Genomic DNA, 20181 nt, shown 5'->3' with positions numbered 1-20181 from the left:
TAGTGTTCTTTATCAGAAAGTCTGATTACAGGAAAATGGGTGTAGAGAGAGGGGGAAGTGAGCAGCAAAGAGCAAGACACAAGGACGTGAACTCAGGATGTTTGTGAGGACTTTCTGCCTCTGTGTTTAGAGTAATCACTCATACACAAGAGTTGCCCAGATATGTTCAGTCACTTTTAATGTTTTGAGTAGTCAGTCACAGTAGAATTAAAGCATTCATTTGTGTAAAACCACACATCGACCAAAGCGAGAACATTTTTAGTTTGGTTTTGCGGTTAGGTAGGTTTTTAATGCAGAAACATGGTCTGTCAGAACCAAGCAAAAAGCAGATGAAACGCATACTAATGAGTATTCTCACCTCCCTCTACTGCCTCCTGGCTAATCACAGAATATATCTTTATTTTTTGCTGACAAAGCATTAAATAGTCATGCAAATAGTGTGAATTTACAGATTGTAGGTTCAATCCCTTAGAGCAGTTTCACTGAGCAGCTTCTCTTTAGATGTCCTTCTGTGTTTTTTCCTTCTTTTTCCTCTGTAATGTCTGGGGGCTCACAGACTTTGCACCATGTTGTATTGTTTCAGTAACTGCCACAGACAGACCAGGTGTTACCTGCTGATACATGTGACAGCAGGCAGAAAAAGGGTGTCATCCTCATGCAGTCACTTTCTCACACACCCACAGCACGCAAGTAAGTTCTGAGACAGTCCTCTTTTAGTTTATTTCTATCACTCAACACCTCAGATGTGCGGCAGGAGTGCTGTTCTGATCATCTACTACTCTGAGTCAGCTCCCAAAAAACTATTGATTCTGTTATGATTCAAAATTTTTAAAAAGTTTATGATTTATATATCAAATTACACTTAAACTAAAGCTGCCTTTAATATAAATTATAAATACAAACCCAGCTGCCACTCCTCAGGAAGACAAGAGAAAAGGTGCGAGTTTTTACTAAAAGCAACCTCGAATTCCTTTTTTTGCTTTACCCCCCCATCAATACTGCCGGCAAGCCAGATGACCTACCAGGTTTTTTTTGTTTGGGCTTTGTTCTTTAAACACACCCCATGTCATGCCCTTCCTTGACTCATCTCTTTGTTTAGTATTACTGGCATGTTCATACAGGAAAGTGAATTAATATCTTCAGGGCGGTAACTGTACATAAAACTTTCAAAACTTTGACAGTCTCATCAGACTGGATCAGAGCAGGTAAAATACTTCCAAGGAGAACATCAACACTCAACACCAGTCCCAATGGTGAGTACAAACTTATTCATGGATATTCATTGGAAATTGGTTGTTTTCTCATTAAGTTTTAATCTTAAAGCTAAATTATACTCATCCTAATGTTCCTCTTACGCTTAGTTCCAGTATGTACAGTTTTTTATTCTTTTTGCTTTCAAGTACATCATGGCACTTAGGGTGGAGTTCATTGTGGGGGGGTCTGAGAAAATGCTGATTTCTAAACTGATAAACTGAGCAAGATGGTCAAGTTTATAGAATGCTATGATCAGTGTAAATCCAGTTATTTTGGCCTTAAATGACCAGCGGAAGGAATTTGTTGTGTTTCTTCACTTAATCCCCCCATCCTACCCCCCCCCCAAAGAAATGTGCAAAAGACAAGCCACCCAGGACTCTTGAAAAAGAGCATTTAAAGATAAGATTTCAATTTTCAAAACAACAAAATATCTGTTCACCATAATAGACCCTGCAGACATGCAGTACATGCATTTTTCTCTGTATCAGACACGCCAAGTCTTGTTGCTATGCTCAAGCTCAACAAAGCAAATAAAACTAAGGTGTGGTTCCCACGTAATAACAGAGTGCGACTGGACCACACCTTAGAGCACGGTTAACATCATTGTCAAACTGAAATGAATATCATGTCAAATTGTGCAAACAACTTTTACAACTCATAGATCAGTTCTGATCTCTAATTGGATATTCTCCAAAATCTACAAATATGGTCATATGCTGATGTCCTTGTGTTTGTTTGTTTCAAAGATTTTAAAGAAAACTAAGAGATATGGATTCAGTTTTTTTTTTTTTTAAAAAAGAAAGTCTTTCAACCAACTCTAAGGCAAGCATTTCAATGACTTGGTGTTAGATCTATTTGTCCAATAAGAATGAAGGGTCACCGCAAATCAGCACAAAGTTGCTCACCTTTAAGCTACAGCATGATGCAGCATTTCATCCCGATGGGTTTTGTCTCTCTTTGGTATGCAGATTCTCATTCACAGAACATAAAGACTCACCAAATGATTTGATGAGTATGGAAATAGTGTGAACAGCCATTGCAGTCTTCTCATCCAATAAGAGTAGATTTTGGATTAATGTGTTTAAAACACATTTATTAAAATAGCACAGACTTGTAAAATTAATGCCAAGACACATCAAAGTTACTCTGGTCGCACCTTGTCCCAACCTTTTTTACTTTTTTTTTTGTTTGTTCGTTTTTCCATTTATTTGCCATCCCCTGTGTGACACTTTAAATGTATTCTTCCCATGAGGAGTCACAGTAAAATGAACCCAAGACTGAGACATGTGGCCCAAACAAAAAGAGATTATTTTATATCATTAAATTTTACATCATTAATTTCCTAATGTGGACTGTTAAGATAGATAGGCTCCAGCTTCCCCGCGACCCTGAACCAGATTAAGCGGTTAGGAAAATGAATGAATGAATGAATGAATGATTATTAAGATATTCTGCTAAAGAAAAACATTACAATTTTAAAGAATTGACATTTTCCTACCTCAGCTGTCCTGAAAAAAATCCAGCCATATTTGCTCATAACGTTTACATATCTACATCTAAATATGCTTTCAAATATTAAAATCAATTATTAACCCTTTCATGCACAAATTAATTAAAAATAAAGATGCAATATTTCTTTAAAGACAGTATTTTACCTCTCCAGACATATGCGCTTATACTTTTTAATTTATTAGTGATATTTAGAATTAATCATGATTTATTATTTATTTTAATGTATTCAATAAAATATTTATAAAATATGTAATCATAATTATATTATGTAAACCTTGGGTAACATATAACTGTATCATTTTCTTTTCCTATTTATTGCAAAGGCAAACTTGTGTAATTACATTATGTTCAATTATATCATATATTTATTTGTTCTCCAGTGAGTGGAAATGTATTGGATGACTCACTAACACCCACTGAAGTGGTTTATTTACAAAAATTGCATCCTCATTCATGTTTCTGCAAGAAAAAAGCTTTAAAATAGGTGTCCACTGCAGGGCCACTATGCATGAAAGGGTTAATAAAAACAAAAAGAAAGTCTTACTTTTGACTCATAGATGCTAGTTTTTTTATATAAAAGAATGTAGTAGAAATTAGAAGCACTAAGAGGGCGGATTCTTGGCAAACCATTGTTTTTTTGTTTTGTTTTTTTGTGACAAGCTCTTTTAACTCCCCATGATTAAAAAAAAAAAAAATCCTTTGAAAATTCACAGATCCAGGCAGTGATCTGGATGAGTTCTTTATTACGTTTCTAAGATTTCCTGAAAAATGTATCTAAATCTTTTTCTAACTTTTTGAGTGATGTTGATAACAAACAAATCACCGCTGCCAAATACAACTCAGTTAACTACTGATCCATGCCATCGTTATTGATGGCATGACGGAACCGATTTCTCTAGAATCCTGTGAGAGAACGCAGCCCCACATCCCTGTGGTGATATTTACTGCTATTTTTCTGCCTTTAGGAGGTGCAGTAGCCATGGTCACCATGCAGTTGAGTCTGACCATCCTCGGGGCCCCACCACACAACAAATAGTTCATTGGGCAGCTTATGTCCCAACGAAAAGAAAAGAAAGAAAAAGGACTTGAGTTGCATCTACAGACTTGCATTTTATAAGTCAATAAATTAATCTGGCTTCATTTTCACTTTTATTTTCATACAAATTGAATCTAACACAGATTTATGTAAATGTGTAAAAAAAAATAGCAGAAACTATTTAAACAAAACAAAAAGTAGCTTAGTATAAGGGACTAAAGGCTGTGAAACTGAGAAAAACATGATATCTGGAAATAACATATAGAGTTCTGATCTTTTTTAAAGAAACAAAAATATAAAAAAAGAACAATAAAAGGTTAAATTCGAAGTTGTATAAGAGTAGTCTCAACCAAAAATGAAACAAAATTACAGTAATAAAAATAAAATAAATGCCTTTAATTTATGGGCTGGATAGAATATAAAACAATTAGACAAAGAATGAGTTGGAAATAAATGCATAAATCAAGTAAAGTTTTTTTTTCTTTTGAACAACAATGAAAATGCAATAATAATTGCATTCACAAATAAAAAACATATACTATTTTATGGAGGATCTGAGAAATTGGTTACATAATCATGTTACATCAGTATGATAAAAAAAAAAACAAACAAACACAAAAGCCATTATATTCTTTAAAGGCATTTCTTTCACAAGAAAATGAAAATAACATTATCAGCTCTGAGAAACCCTGATGAGAAAGAGTGTGTGAGCCACCCCTCCAAGTTCATCACTACACAATATAGTCTTCTTTTTTTTTTTTACTTGAGGCTGTACTTCATTTAGGTTTTCTTTAGCTGTACAACTTGTTAACAATCATAGCCAACTTTGTGTTAAATAGCTTGGAGTAAATATTACACACATGGAGCTGAATTTAACATCTGAGACTAATATAAATAACCAATAAATAAATATTGTGAAAACAAATTTCCACAGTTTTTCGCAACAAACTCATGAAAATAAAACTAATACCTGTAGAAACATTGTTTTGATGCCATTGTCTTTTTTTTCTTTCTTTCTTTTTGGCGAATGATTGTGGAAATGATATTTTTAGTTAGAAGCTCTCATGGCAAAATTATGAGAGCTTCTCTGCATATTTCTCTGCATATTAAGCAACATCCTTGATGCAAAATCTAATAACTTGTTCCTTATTCTATTCCCGAGATTCCCTGAAAAAAAAAAAAAAAACTGTCCATAACTTTTTGAGTTATGCTGCTAACAGACAGACAAACACACAGACAAACCAACATGTTATATTTAGGTTTAAAAAAAAAAAAAAAAAAACTAGTTTATCATATGTAGGTTATTAGGCTATATGTACCATATGCGTATTTATACAGTTGCAGCAAAACACAAAGCCATAAGCTATATGTGTTACATGTAATTACACTCCTATAAACTTAAGTGGGCTGCGACTGACATTGGTAACATTCCTAAAACATGGAGAATAAGCTCAACATTTCTCCAAGAAAGATTAGACGAACAGGTATGTAATCAACCCAGCTCCTTATCTGTAGGGGGACTAGCTCACCTATGAGTCAGGTACCCGGGTCTTCATCTGAGGTCCCACCCACCGCCCTGTTCCCGCCCTCCCTCCGCGCTCTGACTGTCCACGCAGACAGGATACCTTGCCTCGACGCCGAGCGAAGAAAACTTGTCCACGGCGGTGTTCAGCCCAGACGACCTACTTGGGTCTTTCTTTAACTTTTCACCATGAGTGCCATTGCCTCAGAAAGCGTATTTTTGACTGCTTTGCAGCCCAACAGCTCGGTCACCACCTACGCCCTGCCGTCAGACATCCAGCTCGGGAATGGAAGCGCCGTGCTGGACGAGGTGGCGAAAGCGCGGCGCGTCCAGCAGCAGGTCCAGATGAGGCTGGCGGAGAAGACCACACTTCCGCGTCAGAATGGGTCGTCCTCGCAGTATGCCATGTCAGGTGAATAGAAACAAGTTTCTTTGCTTTGTGTAGAGCAGACATGTTTGACCTCGTGTTTAGAATAAGAACAGAACTTGGGTCCGGGGCTGAGAAGTGGGAGGCTTTAGAGGTACAGTACATCATGGAACAAGGTGCAGGTGTTGGTACCATTATGTAACCAGAGAAGTTTATAACCAGTGGCTGATTAACTCTTTGACTTGGCCATGAAAAAAAAAAAGTTAAATAAGATTAAAAATAAATATTTAATTGGACGTTTGACCTTTTTTTGTATTTTAGATCAGACAATGGACAAAGCTATGATCCATTTTTAATTTAGGAAACATTCAAACTCAAAGGTTTTTTTTTCTATTTAAGTCATACCATATCAAGTTTATGACTTTTCTTATATTTTTATTTAATATTTTTAACATTTTGCTTCAAAAATGTATAAATTTTGTGTTGAATAACCATTTGTTTAAATGAGTGATTACGCACTTACGCATGTGATTCATTACATACAGATCAAATGAGTCATATATCATCAAATGCGTTTTGCTTTCAGCTGTCAGAGTGACTGAGAGGGGGGGAGGTTTATGCATGTTTGTCCCCACTGAATTCCTCTGGATTTGTTTCTCTTTGCCACATCTGGGAATTTTCTTTTAATTCACTTTCAAGCAGCAGCACTCAGGCAGTGTGTTTTAGGTCTGCTCATAAGTGACTGTTAATGTGTAACAAGCCTAAACAAGTGCTGCTTTCATGAACTTTCCAGATAGAGGACTAAGGTGAGAGCCTCCCCCGAGGCTCTGGGTTTCAGGACTTACTCAGCTGTGAGAAGCAGCTGTTGTCCAGTCTGCTGACGAAATACACACAATCACATTATCATCATGTTTCATGTTGTACAGGGATATGTAGTGTTGGTGTTAAATGTATATTTGTTTATTTATTGTGTGTACAGGTAGTTGCTACAGGCACTGTAAGTGCATAGTAAATGTCCCCTAATGAACATTAAAGTGTATTCTATTCTATTATAGTCCATTGTAATTTGTATTTCATGAAGATTAGTTTGCCTCAGATTATTCCACGCGATGATCTGAAGCAGTTAAAATCATGAAAGGCAGAGAGGGGAAATTTCCCCACCTTTTAGTGTCTGCGCTTGGTCAAACCGAAAAGAACAAGGGGAACGTTTTGCCTTTGTTCATGTGACCTCTAACTTTTGAGCTGCTTCCTGGCAAAACAGAAGTCTGGGAAATGCTTAAACTTTTTTTTGATTTAGCATTTCCCAGAGGCATTGACAATACCTGTTTCGACATGCAAACATGCTGTTCGTGCAGTTTTTTTTTTAAAGGTGTAAGCACAGTGAAATACAACACGTCTGCTAAATAGGTCACTGTTCTGTTTTTCTTTTTACTTCTATTATACTAGTCACACACTTTCACCTTGTGTCTTTCACATTTGCCCTGAGCTTTGCTTGGAGAAAAACATATAATCATACAGTGTGCTTTCAGTGTGTCTTCACATCAGTTATCTTCTGAAACCTGCGCAGAAGTGGGACTTGACAGAGAGAATTACTGGCATTTTAGTGGTTTGTGGCCTCTGAGGACTTTATTATGAATGCATAAATGCTTGCACACAAGAAAAACAAAATACCAAGAGGATTCTGCAAGGATTGCTTCCTCCTCTGTGTCTGCAAGCTGCTGCAACTCTGCATTTATGTGCATTAGAACAATGATTGTGTATAAGTGGACGAAGGGTCTTGGCAGAAAAGCATAACTTTTCAAAGGGAGAACGATCAAAGGAATGTTTCTGAAGAGCACAGAGGAAGAATAAAGTTTCCTTGCTGAAGGTGTTGCTCAGGGTGCTTGTGTGTGTTTGTGCTATAAAGACTGCCAGTCTGAGGTCTGTTGGGTGTTGTCAGGGTTGGGTTTTGGTCACGCCAGAGAACTGGTTTGATGTTGTGTGTTACATAGTAATGGGCCCAGCCGTCAGCCATCACTCACCTGAGAAATGGAAAACCTGCAGCCTCTCAGAGACAGCATGAAGACACTTGCACAATATATTTCCCACACTGGAGACTGTGCACGAAAACCTGTTTTTGCAGTTTTGGAAAGGTTTTCTCAAATTGATATTATCATTTCTATTTTTGAGTTCAAAGTCTTTTACATATTTAAATTCTGTCAAGGTGAGGGAATAGTTACTTCTGAGCCAAGATCAAACTGACTCAGATTTAATACAGATCACTGACTTGAGCTTTTTGTCTGAACTTTTAAGACTTAATTCAACACAAAGTTTTAACCTCAATTAACACGCCTTTGTGGCATTGTAAGGTGGGTCCAATAGGCAGTCAAACCAAAACCATTGCTGAGTATTTCCAGCCTTAAACTGCAGTATACCAGCAAGGATTTAATGTAAAACAAACCCAATGAGCCAATTCTGTGTAAATTACATTTGCAACATTTTATCAGTTATTTAATAACATAGTCAAGCCAGAATCTCATTTTGTCATTGTCAATAAGGATGCCTAAAATAAAATTCCTTGATGAAACAAACATCTTTTGCTAATTCTTCTTCCTCAGAATGAAATTCCAGCGCAAGGTTTCAGCTTCGCCATCTCCAATACTGCAACTTGTCATTGGGGAGTTTAGAGACATTAGGTATTGTTGGCTTACAGCTGCAGTTATGCTCAACATGTTGATATAGAGCCCCCCTGCCCTGCATGTTTTATAGGCAACCCTACCTTAACACACCTGAATGAAATACAGGGCTCATTAGCAGGTTGCAAAGAACTTGATAAGGAAGTTCAATAATCTGACTCAGGTGCTTTGGAGGAGGATCATGTCTAAAACAAACAGGGCAGGGGGGCCTGAGGACCGGAAATTAGAAACACTGATGTAGAGACAGATGCAGGATCACATTTGTATATTTAAAACTCCATGTGCAAATTCAAAGATTAACTTGAAATAAGTTAACAATGATTAAAGATCATGAAATATCGGTCCTGACATCTTGCTGGTTGAGGATGTTTGCATGTTGCAAGGGAGTGCTGAAATAAGCAGCTAGAATAAGCAAGAGAATAAGGCAGTAAATGCAAGGCTTAGAAATGAGCCACAGCTCTCAGGCTGAAACTTAACAAGCTGTAGGCAAGCGGTGTGTTTCTGATGTGGTGAAAATGCCAAAACATCAACACATTACAAATCTAATACTTCCACTTGTATGTGATCAAGGATAATGTAGCAGTTACTCACTCTCCAATTCAAGCTTGTACAGCTGAGTCGTCCAAATGTTATACTGTAAATAGGGCATAGCGTCAACAGGGCCGGCAGTGTTATCTGCTGGTAGATGGAGATGTGTTTCATGGCTGATTTGCATCAATACATCCCCACAAACTGAATGAATAGATTAACATTCCGGTTTTTCTTATCATGGCAAACCTTTTGAAAACATGGCTTTGAGGAGCATAGGTGAGTTTTTCAGGAAGTAGTTACTGCTGGAGTGGAACTTCAAATATGATTTAGTCAGCTGCCACATAACTTTATGTAGACTATTATGTTGCACAGAAAATTAAATCCCTTATATGCAAATTCAGTGTTTAGGTTTCTTACTTTTTATTGCCATGCTTTGGTAACTAACATATGTTTTACTGTCCTCAAGATTCACCCTGAAACTGGGACAGCTGTGCTTTGTTTACTGGGTTTTAGCGCCAAGCGCCAACACACAAATGTAAATGACAGGGTGCAGAATTGCCTAATTTTCTGGCAGCGATCAGAAATGTTATAAACTTAATTACAGCCACAGTAGATAGGGTATGATTAAAATACTTCGGTCACTGACATGTTCTGCTTTCTGTTGTCATACAGTAGTTATTTAGGTCAATAAACTTGCTCTAGTCTCCTTGCAGTGAGCATTGTGATACATGCCTGCTGTCACACTCACCACTCACCCGTCAGGTCACTCTAATCTGGAATGAGAGCGAGACTTTCACATACTGTGTGTGCTGAGAGAAACATGCCAGCGTTTTTGTGTGTCCGAGGGAAATTTGTTCTCAAAGTAACGTGTAACTGGAGACCTCAGACCTGGTGACCGAGACTCTGTGTTCTGTGCAACAGGACACCAACTATACAAACTGTAATGTCTTTCAACTAAACCAATGTATTGTTCTAAGAATACAATTTTTATTGATTATCCTTTTTGAATAGCTAATTGTTCAATATTTATTTACAAAATAATGTCAAAATGTGTTTTTGTTGATTAGATGTAATAAAGTTCTCATGTGTTGCTTTTTTCAGACTACGGTGGTTCATCCACAATGAAATACAGCACCTACAGCCCAAAATTCAGCTCCAAATCATCCTACATGTACACAGGCTCCAGAACGATGGTGAGAACAGCATGTAATGGACATATTGGGAAAATGGTCATGTTGACAAATAATTTCTACTTTAACTTGAATTTCCAGGATGTTGGGGAGAAAAGGTGGGTCAAATTCGGGGGGGGGGGCACACCAAGTGTGGTATTTCACAGGAGGCTGTGATGAGATCAGCTCTGAGTTTTCTAGTCCTCCCACTAGATTCCTCTTTTTTTAGTGGTTATTCAGAAAGACACAAACTTTGTGTTGCAAATGTAGCTGGAAGTGCAAGAGTGCGTTGCATTTTTGACCCCAGAATGCTGTCACTTTGATAAGTAATGGAAATGAATGAAGGAAACAGAAAAGGGAGGATGTTTGTTGATGCGAGTCACATTCCTCTGGTCAAATTTAGAAAGTTGTTTTTCTTTCGGTTAATGACTTGCAACCAGGTCATTGACACATAAAGTTTACTCGATCATACTAAGCATGGTGAATTGTAACTGTTCGTCCTCTTTGTACCCTCAGGGTCCTCGTGTATCCCAGAGGACAGACTTCAGTTGCCGGTCTGCTGGCCCAGACCTGGCCCAATTTCAAAGGATGAGTATCGGGGGTGGAATTGCAGGGGGTGGCAGTGGTGGTTATTACCAAGAAGAGATGCGTATGGGCGGCCATCACGTACCCATCAGGCAACAGAGCCGAATGGAGCACGACGCCATCTCTGTGCACTCTTTGCGAAACCTGCCTGCAGTGAATTCCTGGATAGGAGACACCAGTGATGCTGGCAGTTTGGTCTCTGACCGGGATGCCACCTATACTCACCAGTATGCTCAGAGTGCAGTCAACGGCTTCAGTGGCCAGATAAGACAAGGAGGTAGCACCATGACTTATCCGGCACCCATGCAGCGATCCCTAAGTGGCACTCTCTGCCGTGGTGGCGGGATGGCAGGCGGAGGGACTGAGATGATCCAGCAACAGCACTCATTTAAAGGCCCAGCCCACCGTACAATCAACAGAATCACAAATCGAAACAGGATGAGCGTTGGATCAGTGTCTGGGAACCAGGCGTCCTCAAGTGCAAGCTCCTTTGGTGGAGGAGGAGACAGAGTGGACAGAGGGTTCATGGTATCCACAATATCCTCTGGTTCCCAGGGGAACCTGATGATGCAGCGTCAGGGCAACTTATCCCGTGCTGCCTCAATTAAAAGCATTCACAGTGTGGGCAAAGGCATGGATGTCTTCGGGCAGATGGGAATGGGCGTCAGCATGAGCAATCTCAGCGGGTGAGGAACTTTCAGATGTATTAACTATTTATTTACTTATGAATGGTGTTTTCATCTAAAACACTGGAAATATTGTGTTTTCTTTGCTGTGACAGATCTTACATTGAAAGCAGTAACTGCTAAAAAAATCTTTGTTCACATTTGGTTTGTTAGATTTCATCCTCCTTAAGAGATTTTAAGCAGGTTTAAACAACTCAACAAAAGATAACCCTGTTAACAACTATTTCTTATGTCACTGATATACAGTAGCATAATCCTGTTTTTATCCTATAAAAATCTGCTACACTTTATGGTACCATGCTCTCTAATAATGCACTGAACTGTACTGAAGTTGCATCCCCAAGTTGTCTGAGGTATACTAAATGTGTATTCATCTATATCTGAAAGTAATCCATTGCATTCAGATGTTTTTGAAAGGCAGTGAGTATTAAGGCTGTTAAGACAGGCTAATAGATTCTTTTTAAAGATGTTACAAAAGTCCTTACTCATTAACAGTAAATTGTCTTTTCTTCAGGTGACTAATTTAGTTTGAATGTCAGTTTACTACTGTTCCTGAAATTTATGAATCAATGCGATGGTGTTGCAATATGCATGGGTCAAAAGGTTTCATTGGGACGGGTTTATGTTTCCCAATAGCTGTGAATTGGGAGGTGGCTGCATAGTGGTGGAACTCGTTTAGGTTTGGGGTGGGGCAACTCAGTTTCAGGCCTAACATTTCACACATCCCACAACTTGTGGTTAAGTGCCTGGGTGTGCAGAACACTGTGTGATTTGGAAGAAATTCAGCAGGCTGAATTTTTCACAAAGTGACAAATCATCTGTGAATAATTGCTGCGGCTGCTGTTTCCCAAAAGAAGTATTTTGTGTCACTAAAAATGACAGCGGTGGTATTAAGACAGTAAAAATGTTTTAGATTCTTTGGATTAAATTTTTCTCTTTTTTTTTTTTTTTTTTTTAATCCTATCGGCAGGTTTGCCTCGTTGGACATGCCCACCGCAGTACAACACCTGAGAAATCCTGACTATGAGCTGCAGGTCCTTGGTGCTGCATTCATTCAGCATCAGTGTTACAATGAAAATGAGGCTAAAAATGAGGTACTTTCACAGATTAAACTTGTGGTTGGAATTCCTCAGGCTTCTTCCTTTCTGCATTCCTTTAGAGAGAAGTGCAGCCATGAAAATGGCTCTCCTTCAAAAAGAGGGACAGCCATTGATTTATGTTTCTCCATTTGTGCTGGCATTAAAGAAACCATAAACTGTAATGCTTTCATGGTTTTCCTTTCCCTTCAGTGTGGGATATATTTTTCATCTTCATGCAAAGGCCTCCAGTACATTAAGTTATGTGAGAGTTATTGTCTCCCACACAGATCCTGCCCCTAAACTGCTTGATATGCTTAATTTCTTTGGCAATGCTTTATTTTTCTTCACTTGAGTTCATCATTATGTCACATGATAAGCTGACCAATCAGAAGCAGACAAGAAATGAGCCCGACGAGAAGTGTTGCAACAATGCAAACCATGCGATGAAATAAATAAATAAGAAAATATAGCATGATATATAGTAATCTTTAACTATCTACAGCTGCTACAGCTGTGCCTGTTCTGTTGTGTTCCAGATGTGGCAGTACTCTGCATGTGTGTTGAAAAACGATCAACTGGTGTGATAAAAAACAGTTATTAGTTTTTCTAAGTTGTCTACAGCTGTTGTGAACTATTTTAAAAGATTTTCTTGAAGAGATAAAGGCAGTTTTTTTGTTTTGTTTTTTTGCTATGTAAGCATGCTCATTTTCTGTTCGATGAGATTAGACGAGTATAACTTTTATTTGAGTAGTAAATATTAAGCTATGACTCCATAAAGACAGGAAACATTAAACCAACCTATGTCTGTCTGAAGAAACAAAGTCTTCTGAATATCTCAAATGTTTGAATATGATTAGGATTTTAAATTTTGTGTAATAAATATATTTTCCTCACTATAAACTATTCCTTTAAGCTGTTGGTATGAGACATTCCTGTTGGTGAGGCGTGACAAATAATTTTTACTCCGCCTTCATCCCACATTCCTACAGTTGTTATACACCACTGGAAACGAAGGTTCTTGAGATCTGAATGATGTAATCAATTTCAGGCTACAGTCAAAACTGTCAATTCAGTAAACACTTGTTTCTGACCAGTCACAAGTGGATTTTATTTTTTAAGGAATACTTTACTCCAGCAGCAGATGATATTTCAAGAAAAAGCATCCTGTTACATTAGCAAGGATCCAATAAAAGTAGTCCAGTAAAACAACAAGTCCTTCACAGCAGATGCAGATGTAAGATGTGTTTATATAAGAAATACATACAGATGATATGTGCACTGTACAGCAGTTGTATAAAACTTTCAACAAAGATTTAATGAATGAAAGCTAATTTTTCTGAAAAAGATTAAAATAATCTTTATTCTTTAGGTACGCAATCTGAATGGCATCGGTGATCTGGTGAAACTGTTCAACAGCGAAAACCAGGAAGTGCAGCGCTATGTAACTGGTGCCACACGCAACCTTATTTATGAGAACATGGAAAACAAGATCGCCCTGATTGAAGAGGGTGGTATCCCAGAGCTGGTCAAGGCACTCAACGAGAATGATGACGAGCTCCGCAAAAACATCACAGGTACGAGAATATCAGCATTATCGTTACAGCTAGAAGGACATTTAAAGAGACATCCACTGAGGTCCATGCCGAACAGTTCAGTCTTACAGAAAGTAAGACATATCTACTCAAGAATTGAATGACCTCTTTCCCATTCATTTTTATGAAGTTGCAACGTTGCACACACGTCTGCATCAGTTTCTAGCTTAGTTTTAGAATAAGAAAAGCAGAGCAAACATAATCCTCTGGTTATAGAGTTTCATCACCGTTACAAACAACTGCAATTGTGTTTTCTGGATGAAACATCTCGCCAATGTCCTTGACATTCTTTGAGTGAACAGTAGCCTTTGAAATTGATATCACAACGATAAAAAGGAGAGGACTGGAGGTTTGCAAGACATCAAGTCTGAGTGCACAGACAGCAGGAGCTGTTGTAATTTTTTTAGGGTGTGTGTGAATATAGGGGAGTGTGTAAGAGCTGTCTGGGCCTGTAATCTAGGATTATATAACTGCTTCTGCCTTTTATGAGAGGACACCTTGTCACTTTTTCCTTCAAGCAGTTACACCTTGATTTTGTGAGTTTAGCCTAAATCTTTGGAAAAGTGTTAGATTAGAAGAACAAACATGCAAGATTTCCAGCTCATAAAGGATTATTTCATTCTCAAGACAATAGCAGAATACTTCATTAAGTAAAATAAGTTGGTTCTATGTACCTTTTTTTTTAACTTAATTTAACTTAACTGAGAAGATAGATGAATTTAAATGACACTTTAAATGACTAGAAAAAGCTTGCAGCATAAGGCATGGCTCAGCTAATTCATAGCCTGTTAATGAACAGGCACAAACAATAGCTTTATTTTCTGTTTTGTGCAGGTATTTTGTGGAATCTGTCATCCAAAGACAACCTGAAGGAGAAACTGGCCAAGGAGACACTTTCTGACCTCACGGAGAAGATTCTTGTCCCAGTGGCAGCCAATGAGAAGGAAAATGCAGAAAAGATCACAGAATATGGCGACATCACAGAGTCTCCTTCTCAGGCAGAAATCTTCTGCAACACCACAGGATGTCTCAGGTGCAAATCATATATCAAATCTTGCTTCTCTAGACTATCTGACTTATGCATGAGCCAGACTTAAAAAGTATCAAGACAGATCAACAAATATTTTGTGAAATGGATGGATGGAAAGTAAACTAACAATGAACCCATCATTCTGCTTTTTCTTCTTAGATGATATCAATAAATATATAATCTATTTACTTTTATGAAACTGAGGCAGCTGGGGCACTGATAGTCACAAAGATATCTTTCATTTTATTAAAGGTGGCTAATTAATTTACTTTATTTTAATTTAATTTAATATGATTTTATTTTATTCAGAGTATTCCGTTCATGTCTAGAATATAACAGAAATAAATTAAATTGTTGTATTAGTGTTTATCAAAATACAAAACATTTTGCATAACACTGGATTAAAAGAAAACATTCAACAACAGATAATTATACTGTATTTTATAACTGTATATAGTTTTTAAAATGCAATCAATATTCCAAATGTAATGTATACATTTGTATAAATAAATAATCCAGAGATTTTGAGACAGTAGTTTAAAATAAAGCTCTAATATAGCTTTTTAGATGGACATAAATCTGCCGTCAACATGTAAAAATGAATCGTTGAACAACCAGGATCTGTTTCATCATTTCATCCACTGATATATTGTGTTCTTTGAATACAGATGATGAGGAAATATAAGGTTTTTTCCACATCAGAGCAACCTCAAAGCATTTCCAAAAGATTGATAAAAGCACAAGGAAGTGCTTGGCAGACAGTTTTGTGAGGGGTTGCAAATGCTCTGCTGATGGTTTCTGATGAATCAACTAAAAATTTTGATCTTGATTTAATTAGGAGAGGTCAATGTCTGGTACTTTTTCCACAAGTATATCCTTAGCATCGTATTTTGGAGTGTCTTACTGTGACAGGGCTCCTTAAATTTATAAAATACTTTTCTTTTCAGTTTCTTTTAAGTTTTTTTCTCTCCCACAACTGCATGAACCTCTTCCTGTGTAACGCACAAGCCAATGTACTATCTAATGGCCACTGGAAGTTTTACCACACTCGCTAAGTTTTTATTGTTGGATAAACCAATTTTCAGGTATGCTTAGCCATCTGACAGGCAGATTGGGACCATCTCTTTGACTGCTATCTGGCTAATGTCAGGGAGGAATTTGACCTGATAGCCCTCTGAACTTTCCCTTGCCCTGTGTGTGTGCAGGAATCTGAGCTCAGTGAGTGATAAGACCCGCCATCAAATGCGAGAAACTTTAGGATTGGTGCCATCTTTGGTGGACTACATCAAGGCCTCTCTTGATAAGAACAAAGGAGAAGTCAAGGTGGGTTTATATTGTTCTTCTTGTTAAACCGAGTCTCGCTCTGTTTGTGTTCTTACTTGTGTGTGATTACGTTTCAGGAGGTGGAAAATGCGGTATGTGTTTTGAGGAATCTTTCGTACCAACTCTACAATGAACTTCCTCCATCCATTGCAACACGTCTGGAAGGACCAACCAGAGATCAGTCCACGGGCAACGGTGACACTATTGGCTGCTTTACACCTCAGAGTAAAAAAGCTAAAAAGGTCACTCATCAGCAGGTTTTGTGTTTTTAAGGCCTAGACATGTATGTAAACATTGACGCCATGTACTTTCTTTTGATTGGTAGAAAAAGAATCAGACCGGCTTCACGTTTAGTGAGGTTACAAAGGATCCCAAAGGTATGGAGTGGCTGTGGCACCCACAGATCCTGGGGGTGTACCATCGTGTGCTTAAGTCTTGTGAGATTAATGCCACCACCCGCGAGGCAGCTTCTGGAGCTCTGCAGAACATTACAGCTGGAGACAAGAGAGTGAGTGGCATACTGCATTAATAGAACTTGATTGAAAAAAAAAACTGTTCGTATCATACTTTAAATCTATGTTTAACTTGCAGTGGGCTTCAGTGCTGGCAAGCTGGGCTCTGGACCAGGAGCGAATGCTGCCAACCTTGCTTGAACTCATGAACACAAAAAGAGATGTGGAGCTGCGCTCTCTCACAGGATTCATGAGGAATCTATCCCGTCATGCCACAAATAAGGATGACATGGGTCAGTAGCTAATTATCTGGAGGTTGTATTAGGCATCAGTGGTTATCAATATAGCTCAAAAGGTTATTGACAGATATTGATAATTTTTTTTTAGGAAATCTCTGAAATGGAATAAGTTACAACATATCACTTCTTGAATTCAGGAATATAATAAAACTTTCTTTTCTATGGGGATAAAGGGACAATTTTGCCATTAGAGCTTGTAACTCAAAATTAATGTGCACAATCATTGCCAAAAAAGAACCTTAAAAAAAATAAAAGTAATGGTTTGGTAGAGGTTTGCACTCTATGCTTCTAGTTGCTAATGTATTTTTTTTTTTTTTTTTTTTAACTGTTTGTAAGATGACATTCTTTCTAGTGATTACCTGAGATGGGATTTCCTTAAGTGGTTTTTGTTTGATTCCATTTTTTTCCATGCCAAATCTGACCCCTCATATTTGGTCAAAATTTCAAGCAAATTTTAAGTTTCAAATTTTCAAAATCTGAGTTGTAGTGAAACTTAATGTACTCAAAAATTTAAAACTGTAATTTGGAGAAATTAATGAAGTAACGGATGACCAGTCACACCTAAATTCCATTAAATGACTCATACAGAACATGTAGTTATAAGACTAAAAATTACGAGCAAATTCCATCTGGGAAAATAAATATTCGATTAAAAATGTATTTATTTCTACTCTTTCTGGTTTGTTCAGCCACAAAGTGTATAAGTAACTTAGTGGAAAAGTTGCCAGAAAATGGCCAAGAGAAGGAGCCCTCCAGCGAAGTGATCGTCAACATCTGCGGTATTCTCAATAACCTGGTGACCGGCAGCAGCATGGCTGCCAGAGACATCACCTTCTTCAATGGCCTGCAGAAGCTAATGGGCATCAAGAACACACATGACAGCAGGTGTGTAATGTGACAACTGATCAAACATACTACTCTAGTTAAATGTGTCATGAGAAAGTTCTGGTGTTTGCACAAAATATTGCAATCTGCCATTTATGGCAACTTTTAACCGTAAATTATATGTTTATTTTTTTATTTTATTTTAAATTTTTTTTAGCCCTGGAAGGATTAAAGCAGCCAAAGCAGCAGCCACAGTCCTCACCAACATGTTCCATTACAAGAAACTGCACAAAGAGTACAAGAAGGTAAGAGACAGTGCATTAGTGATGCATTCCTTCTCTGGGTTGACCGGCAGTAGAATCTGGGTGAAATCTATCAGTGCAAACAGGTCGGATGATGAATAACTTAAGTGTCCAAAACAAAGTCTTGGAAAGTCTGGCACTGGTTTGTCTGTCTGTCTTCATGAAATTTTTACCTTTAAAAGATACTTTACCATGCAGAGATAGGAATTCATGGGGCTTCTAACTAAAAAATAATGCGCAAAAACATTTTGCTGGAGGTCTGGGCTCTGAGTGTTCATAATGAATCTATGATGTTTACACTGTTGTCCTTCTGCAACATTTTACCTACTTGCATGACTGTGGTTGTATCCCTGCTTGTCAGTTGCAAAAAGAAACCTTTAATCACTTTGACACAGATGACTAACCGATTGAATTTTGTTGCAGCCATTTTCTAGTAATTGGTTGTGATATTTTTGTATACTTGTATGATTAATTTCCTTTTATATTAATATAATTGTATATGTCATTCTTATTTTTTAAAATATTTTTTCCATGTTATTACTCTCAGTTCAGAACAAGAGACATGAAAATGTCTAAATCCAGACTCTCATATACTAAAATGAATAACCAAAAAGCACAAAGTCTGTTTCCTTGCCAGAGCGGCCCACCCTAATTCTTAGATCTACTTGTATGTGTGTGAGACAGGTGACTGTTAGATGAATGGCACATGTTCAAAACTCAAGTATGTCTTAGGTGATCATGTTGCTGTTCTTTCAACACAGACACTCTCACACACACACACACACACACACACACACACACACACGCGCGCGCAGAGGCAGTCAGGTCTATGTCCTGGGCTGGACTAGATGAGACTGCCTTTTATAGCTGCCACTCCCCAAGGTGTGGTGTAGCCTGTTAACTAACAAGTCCAAACAAACCAAAGGGGAAAAAAAAGCATCTCTATTTGTCATAGATACAGTTTTTCAACCTTCATTCTAGTTTTGTCTGGTATTTTGTGGGCACATAAATACAATATCTCAGTGATTAGCTTTTTCTTTTTTATTTTGAGTCCAAAGTCGTTCCAGGTTGAGTAACAAGAATATTGTCATTGATACTAGCATAGTAAATATATTTATATTTTTAAAAAAAAATTGTTTATGTTCATATAGTGTCATTAACACTCGCTTTTTGTGTCTTTATGTTACAGAAAGGATACGAAAGAGCACATTTTGCAGACACCTCAGTCTAAAGGCTCAGTCCTTATCTAAACAACTCTGTGATGAGATCACACTTGTGATCTAAGATCTGACCAATGGATGCAATGGAATTTGTTTTACAACATGATGGACATCGCTGCAGTCCAAGAACTGTGGATCTACTAAGACTATGAATAGACTGATATGAATGTGTGCGCCTCAGCCTTTTTCTATGGACAGTGTGTGCTTCGTGTATAATCAGGGATTGCTTTCATGCCAGAGCAGCATGTTTATAGCAGTTTCTAAACTGCCTACAGACAACATCAAGGACACTTGCCTCCTTGCAAGCTCAAGAGCAACACATCTGATAGCAGTGCTTTTTTGTAAATAAAGATTCAGATTCCACAAAGAAATTCGTTTGAATATAAGGCATCATAATTTGTACTTTTCTGTTTAGAAATATATGTGACTAACTCGTTTTAATGTAAACCAGAGATTTATAGAAATATGGATGTAAATATATTTGCTCTAGAAGATAATCTCTCAAAGTTTGACTTCTCCATTTACTTTTAGACATGTAAAAACCAGTCCAGCCATTTAAAATATGATTGATCTATTTGGGGGAGTGTGAGTAATGGTGAAACATTGGTGAAAGTAGTTTTTTTTACTTTGTAGCATAACAAGTGAAAATCTTTGCTTTGCATGTGTGCTACTATTGTGAATGAGAATTACTTACGAGTTTGACAAAGATCTATTTGTATAAA

General features: G+C 37.6%; 1 protein-coding gene across 2 annotated transcripts; it reads left to right on the top strand.

Annotated features, from left to right (window-relative positions):
* The first annotated feature begins 1168 nt into the window (after positions 1-1168).
* pkp3a (plakophilin 3a) lies at positions 1169-20035 on the top strand. 2 transcript variants are annotated; one of them, XM_079254716.1, is made up of 14 exons: positions 1169-1253; positions 5559-5736; positions 9999-10090; positions 10583-11337; positions 12308-12431; positions 13786-13990; positions 14843-15041; positions 16244-16361; positions 16439-16603; positions 16687-16869; positions 16953-17106; positions 17802-17997; positions 18155-18242; positions 19429-20035. In XM_079254716.1, the coding sequence occupies exons 1-14, from the start codon at positions 1251-1253 to the stop codon at positions 19468-19470; spliced, it is 2502 nt and encodes an 833-aa protein (XP_079110842.1). In that variant the 5' UTR covers positions 1169-1250; the 3' UTR covers positions 19471-20035. The 2 variants fall into 2 exon arrangements, with proteins under 2 accessions (XP_079110842.1, XP_079110841.1); XM_079254715.1 differs by lacking the exon at positions 1169-1253 and having other exon boundaries at positions 5439-5736.
* The last annotated feature ends 146 nt before the right edge of the window (positions 20036-20181 follow it).

This window comes from Telmatherina bonti (assembly GCF_933228915.1).
Source record: "Telmatherina bonti genome assembly, chromosome: 2".
Lineage (NCBI taxonomy): Eukaryota > Metazoa > Chordata > Actinopteri > Atheriniformes > Telmatherinidae > Telmatherina > Telmatherina bonti.
Note: the sequence above shows the minus strand (reverse complement) of the source record. Positions and strands in the feature narration are given on the sequence as shown.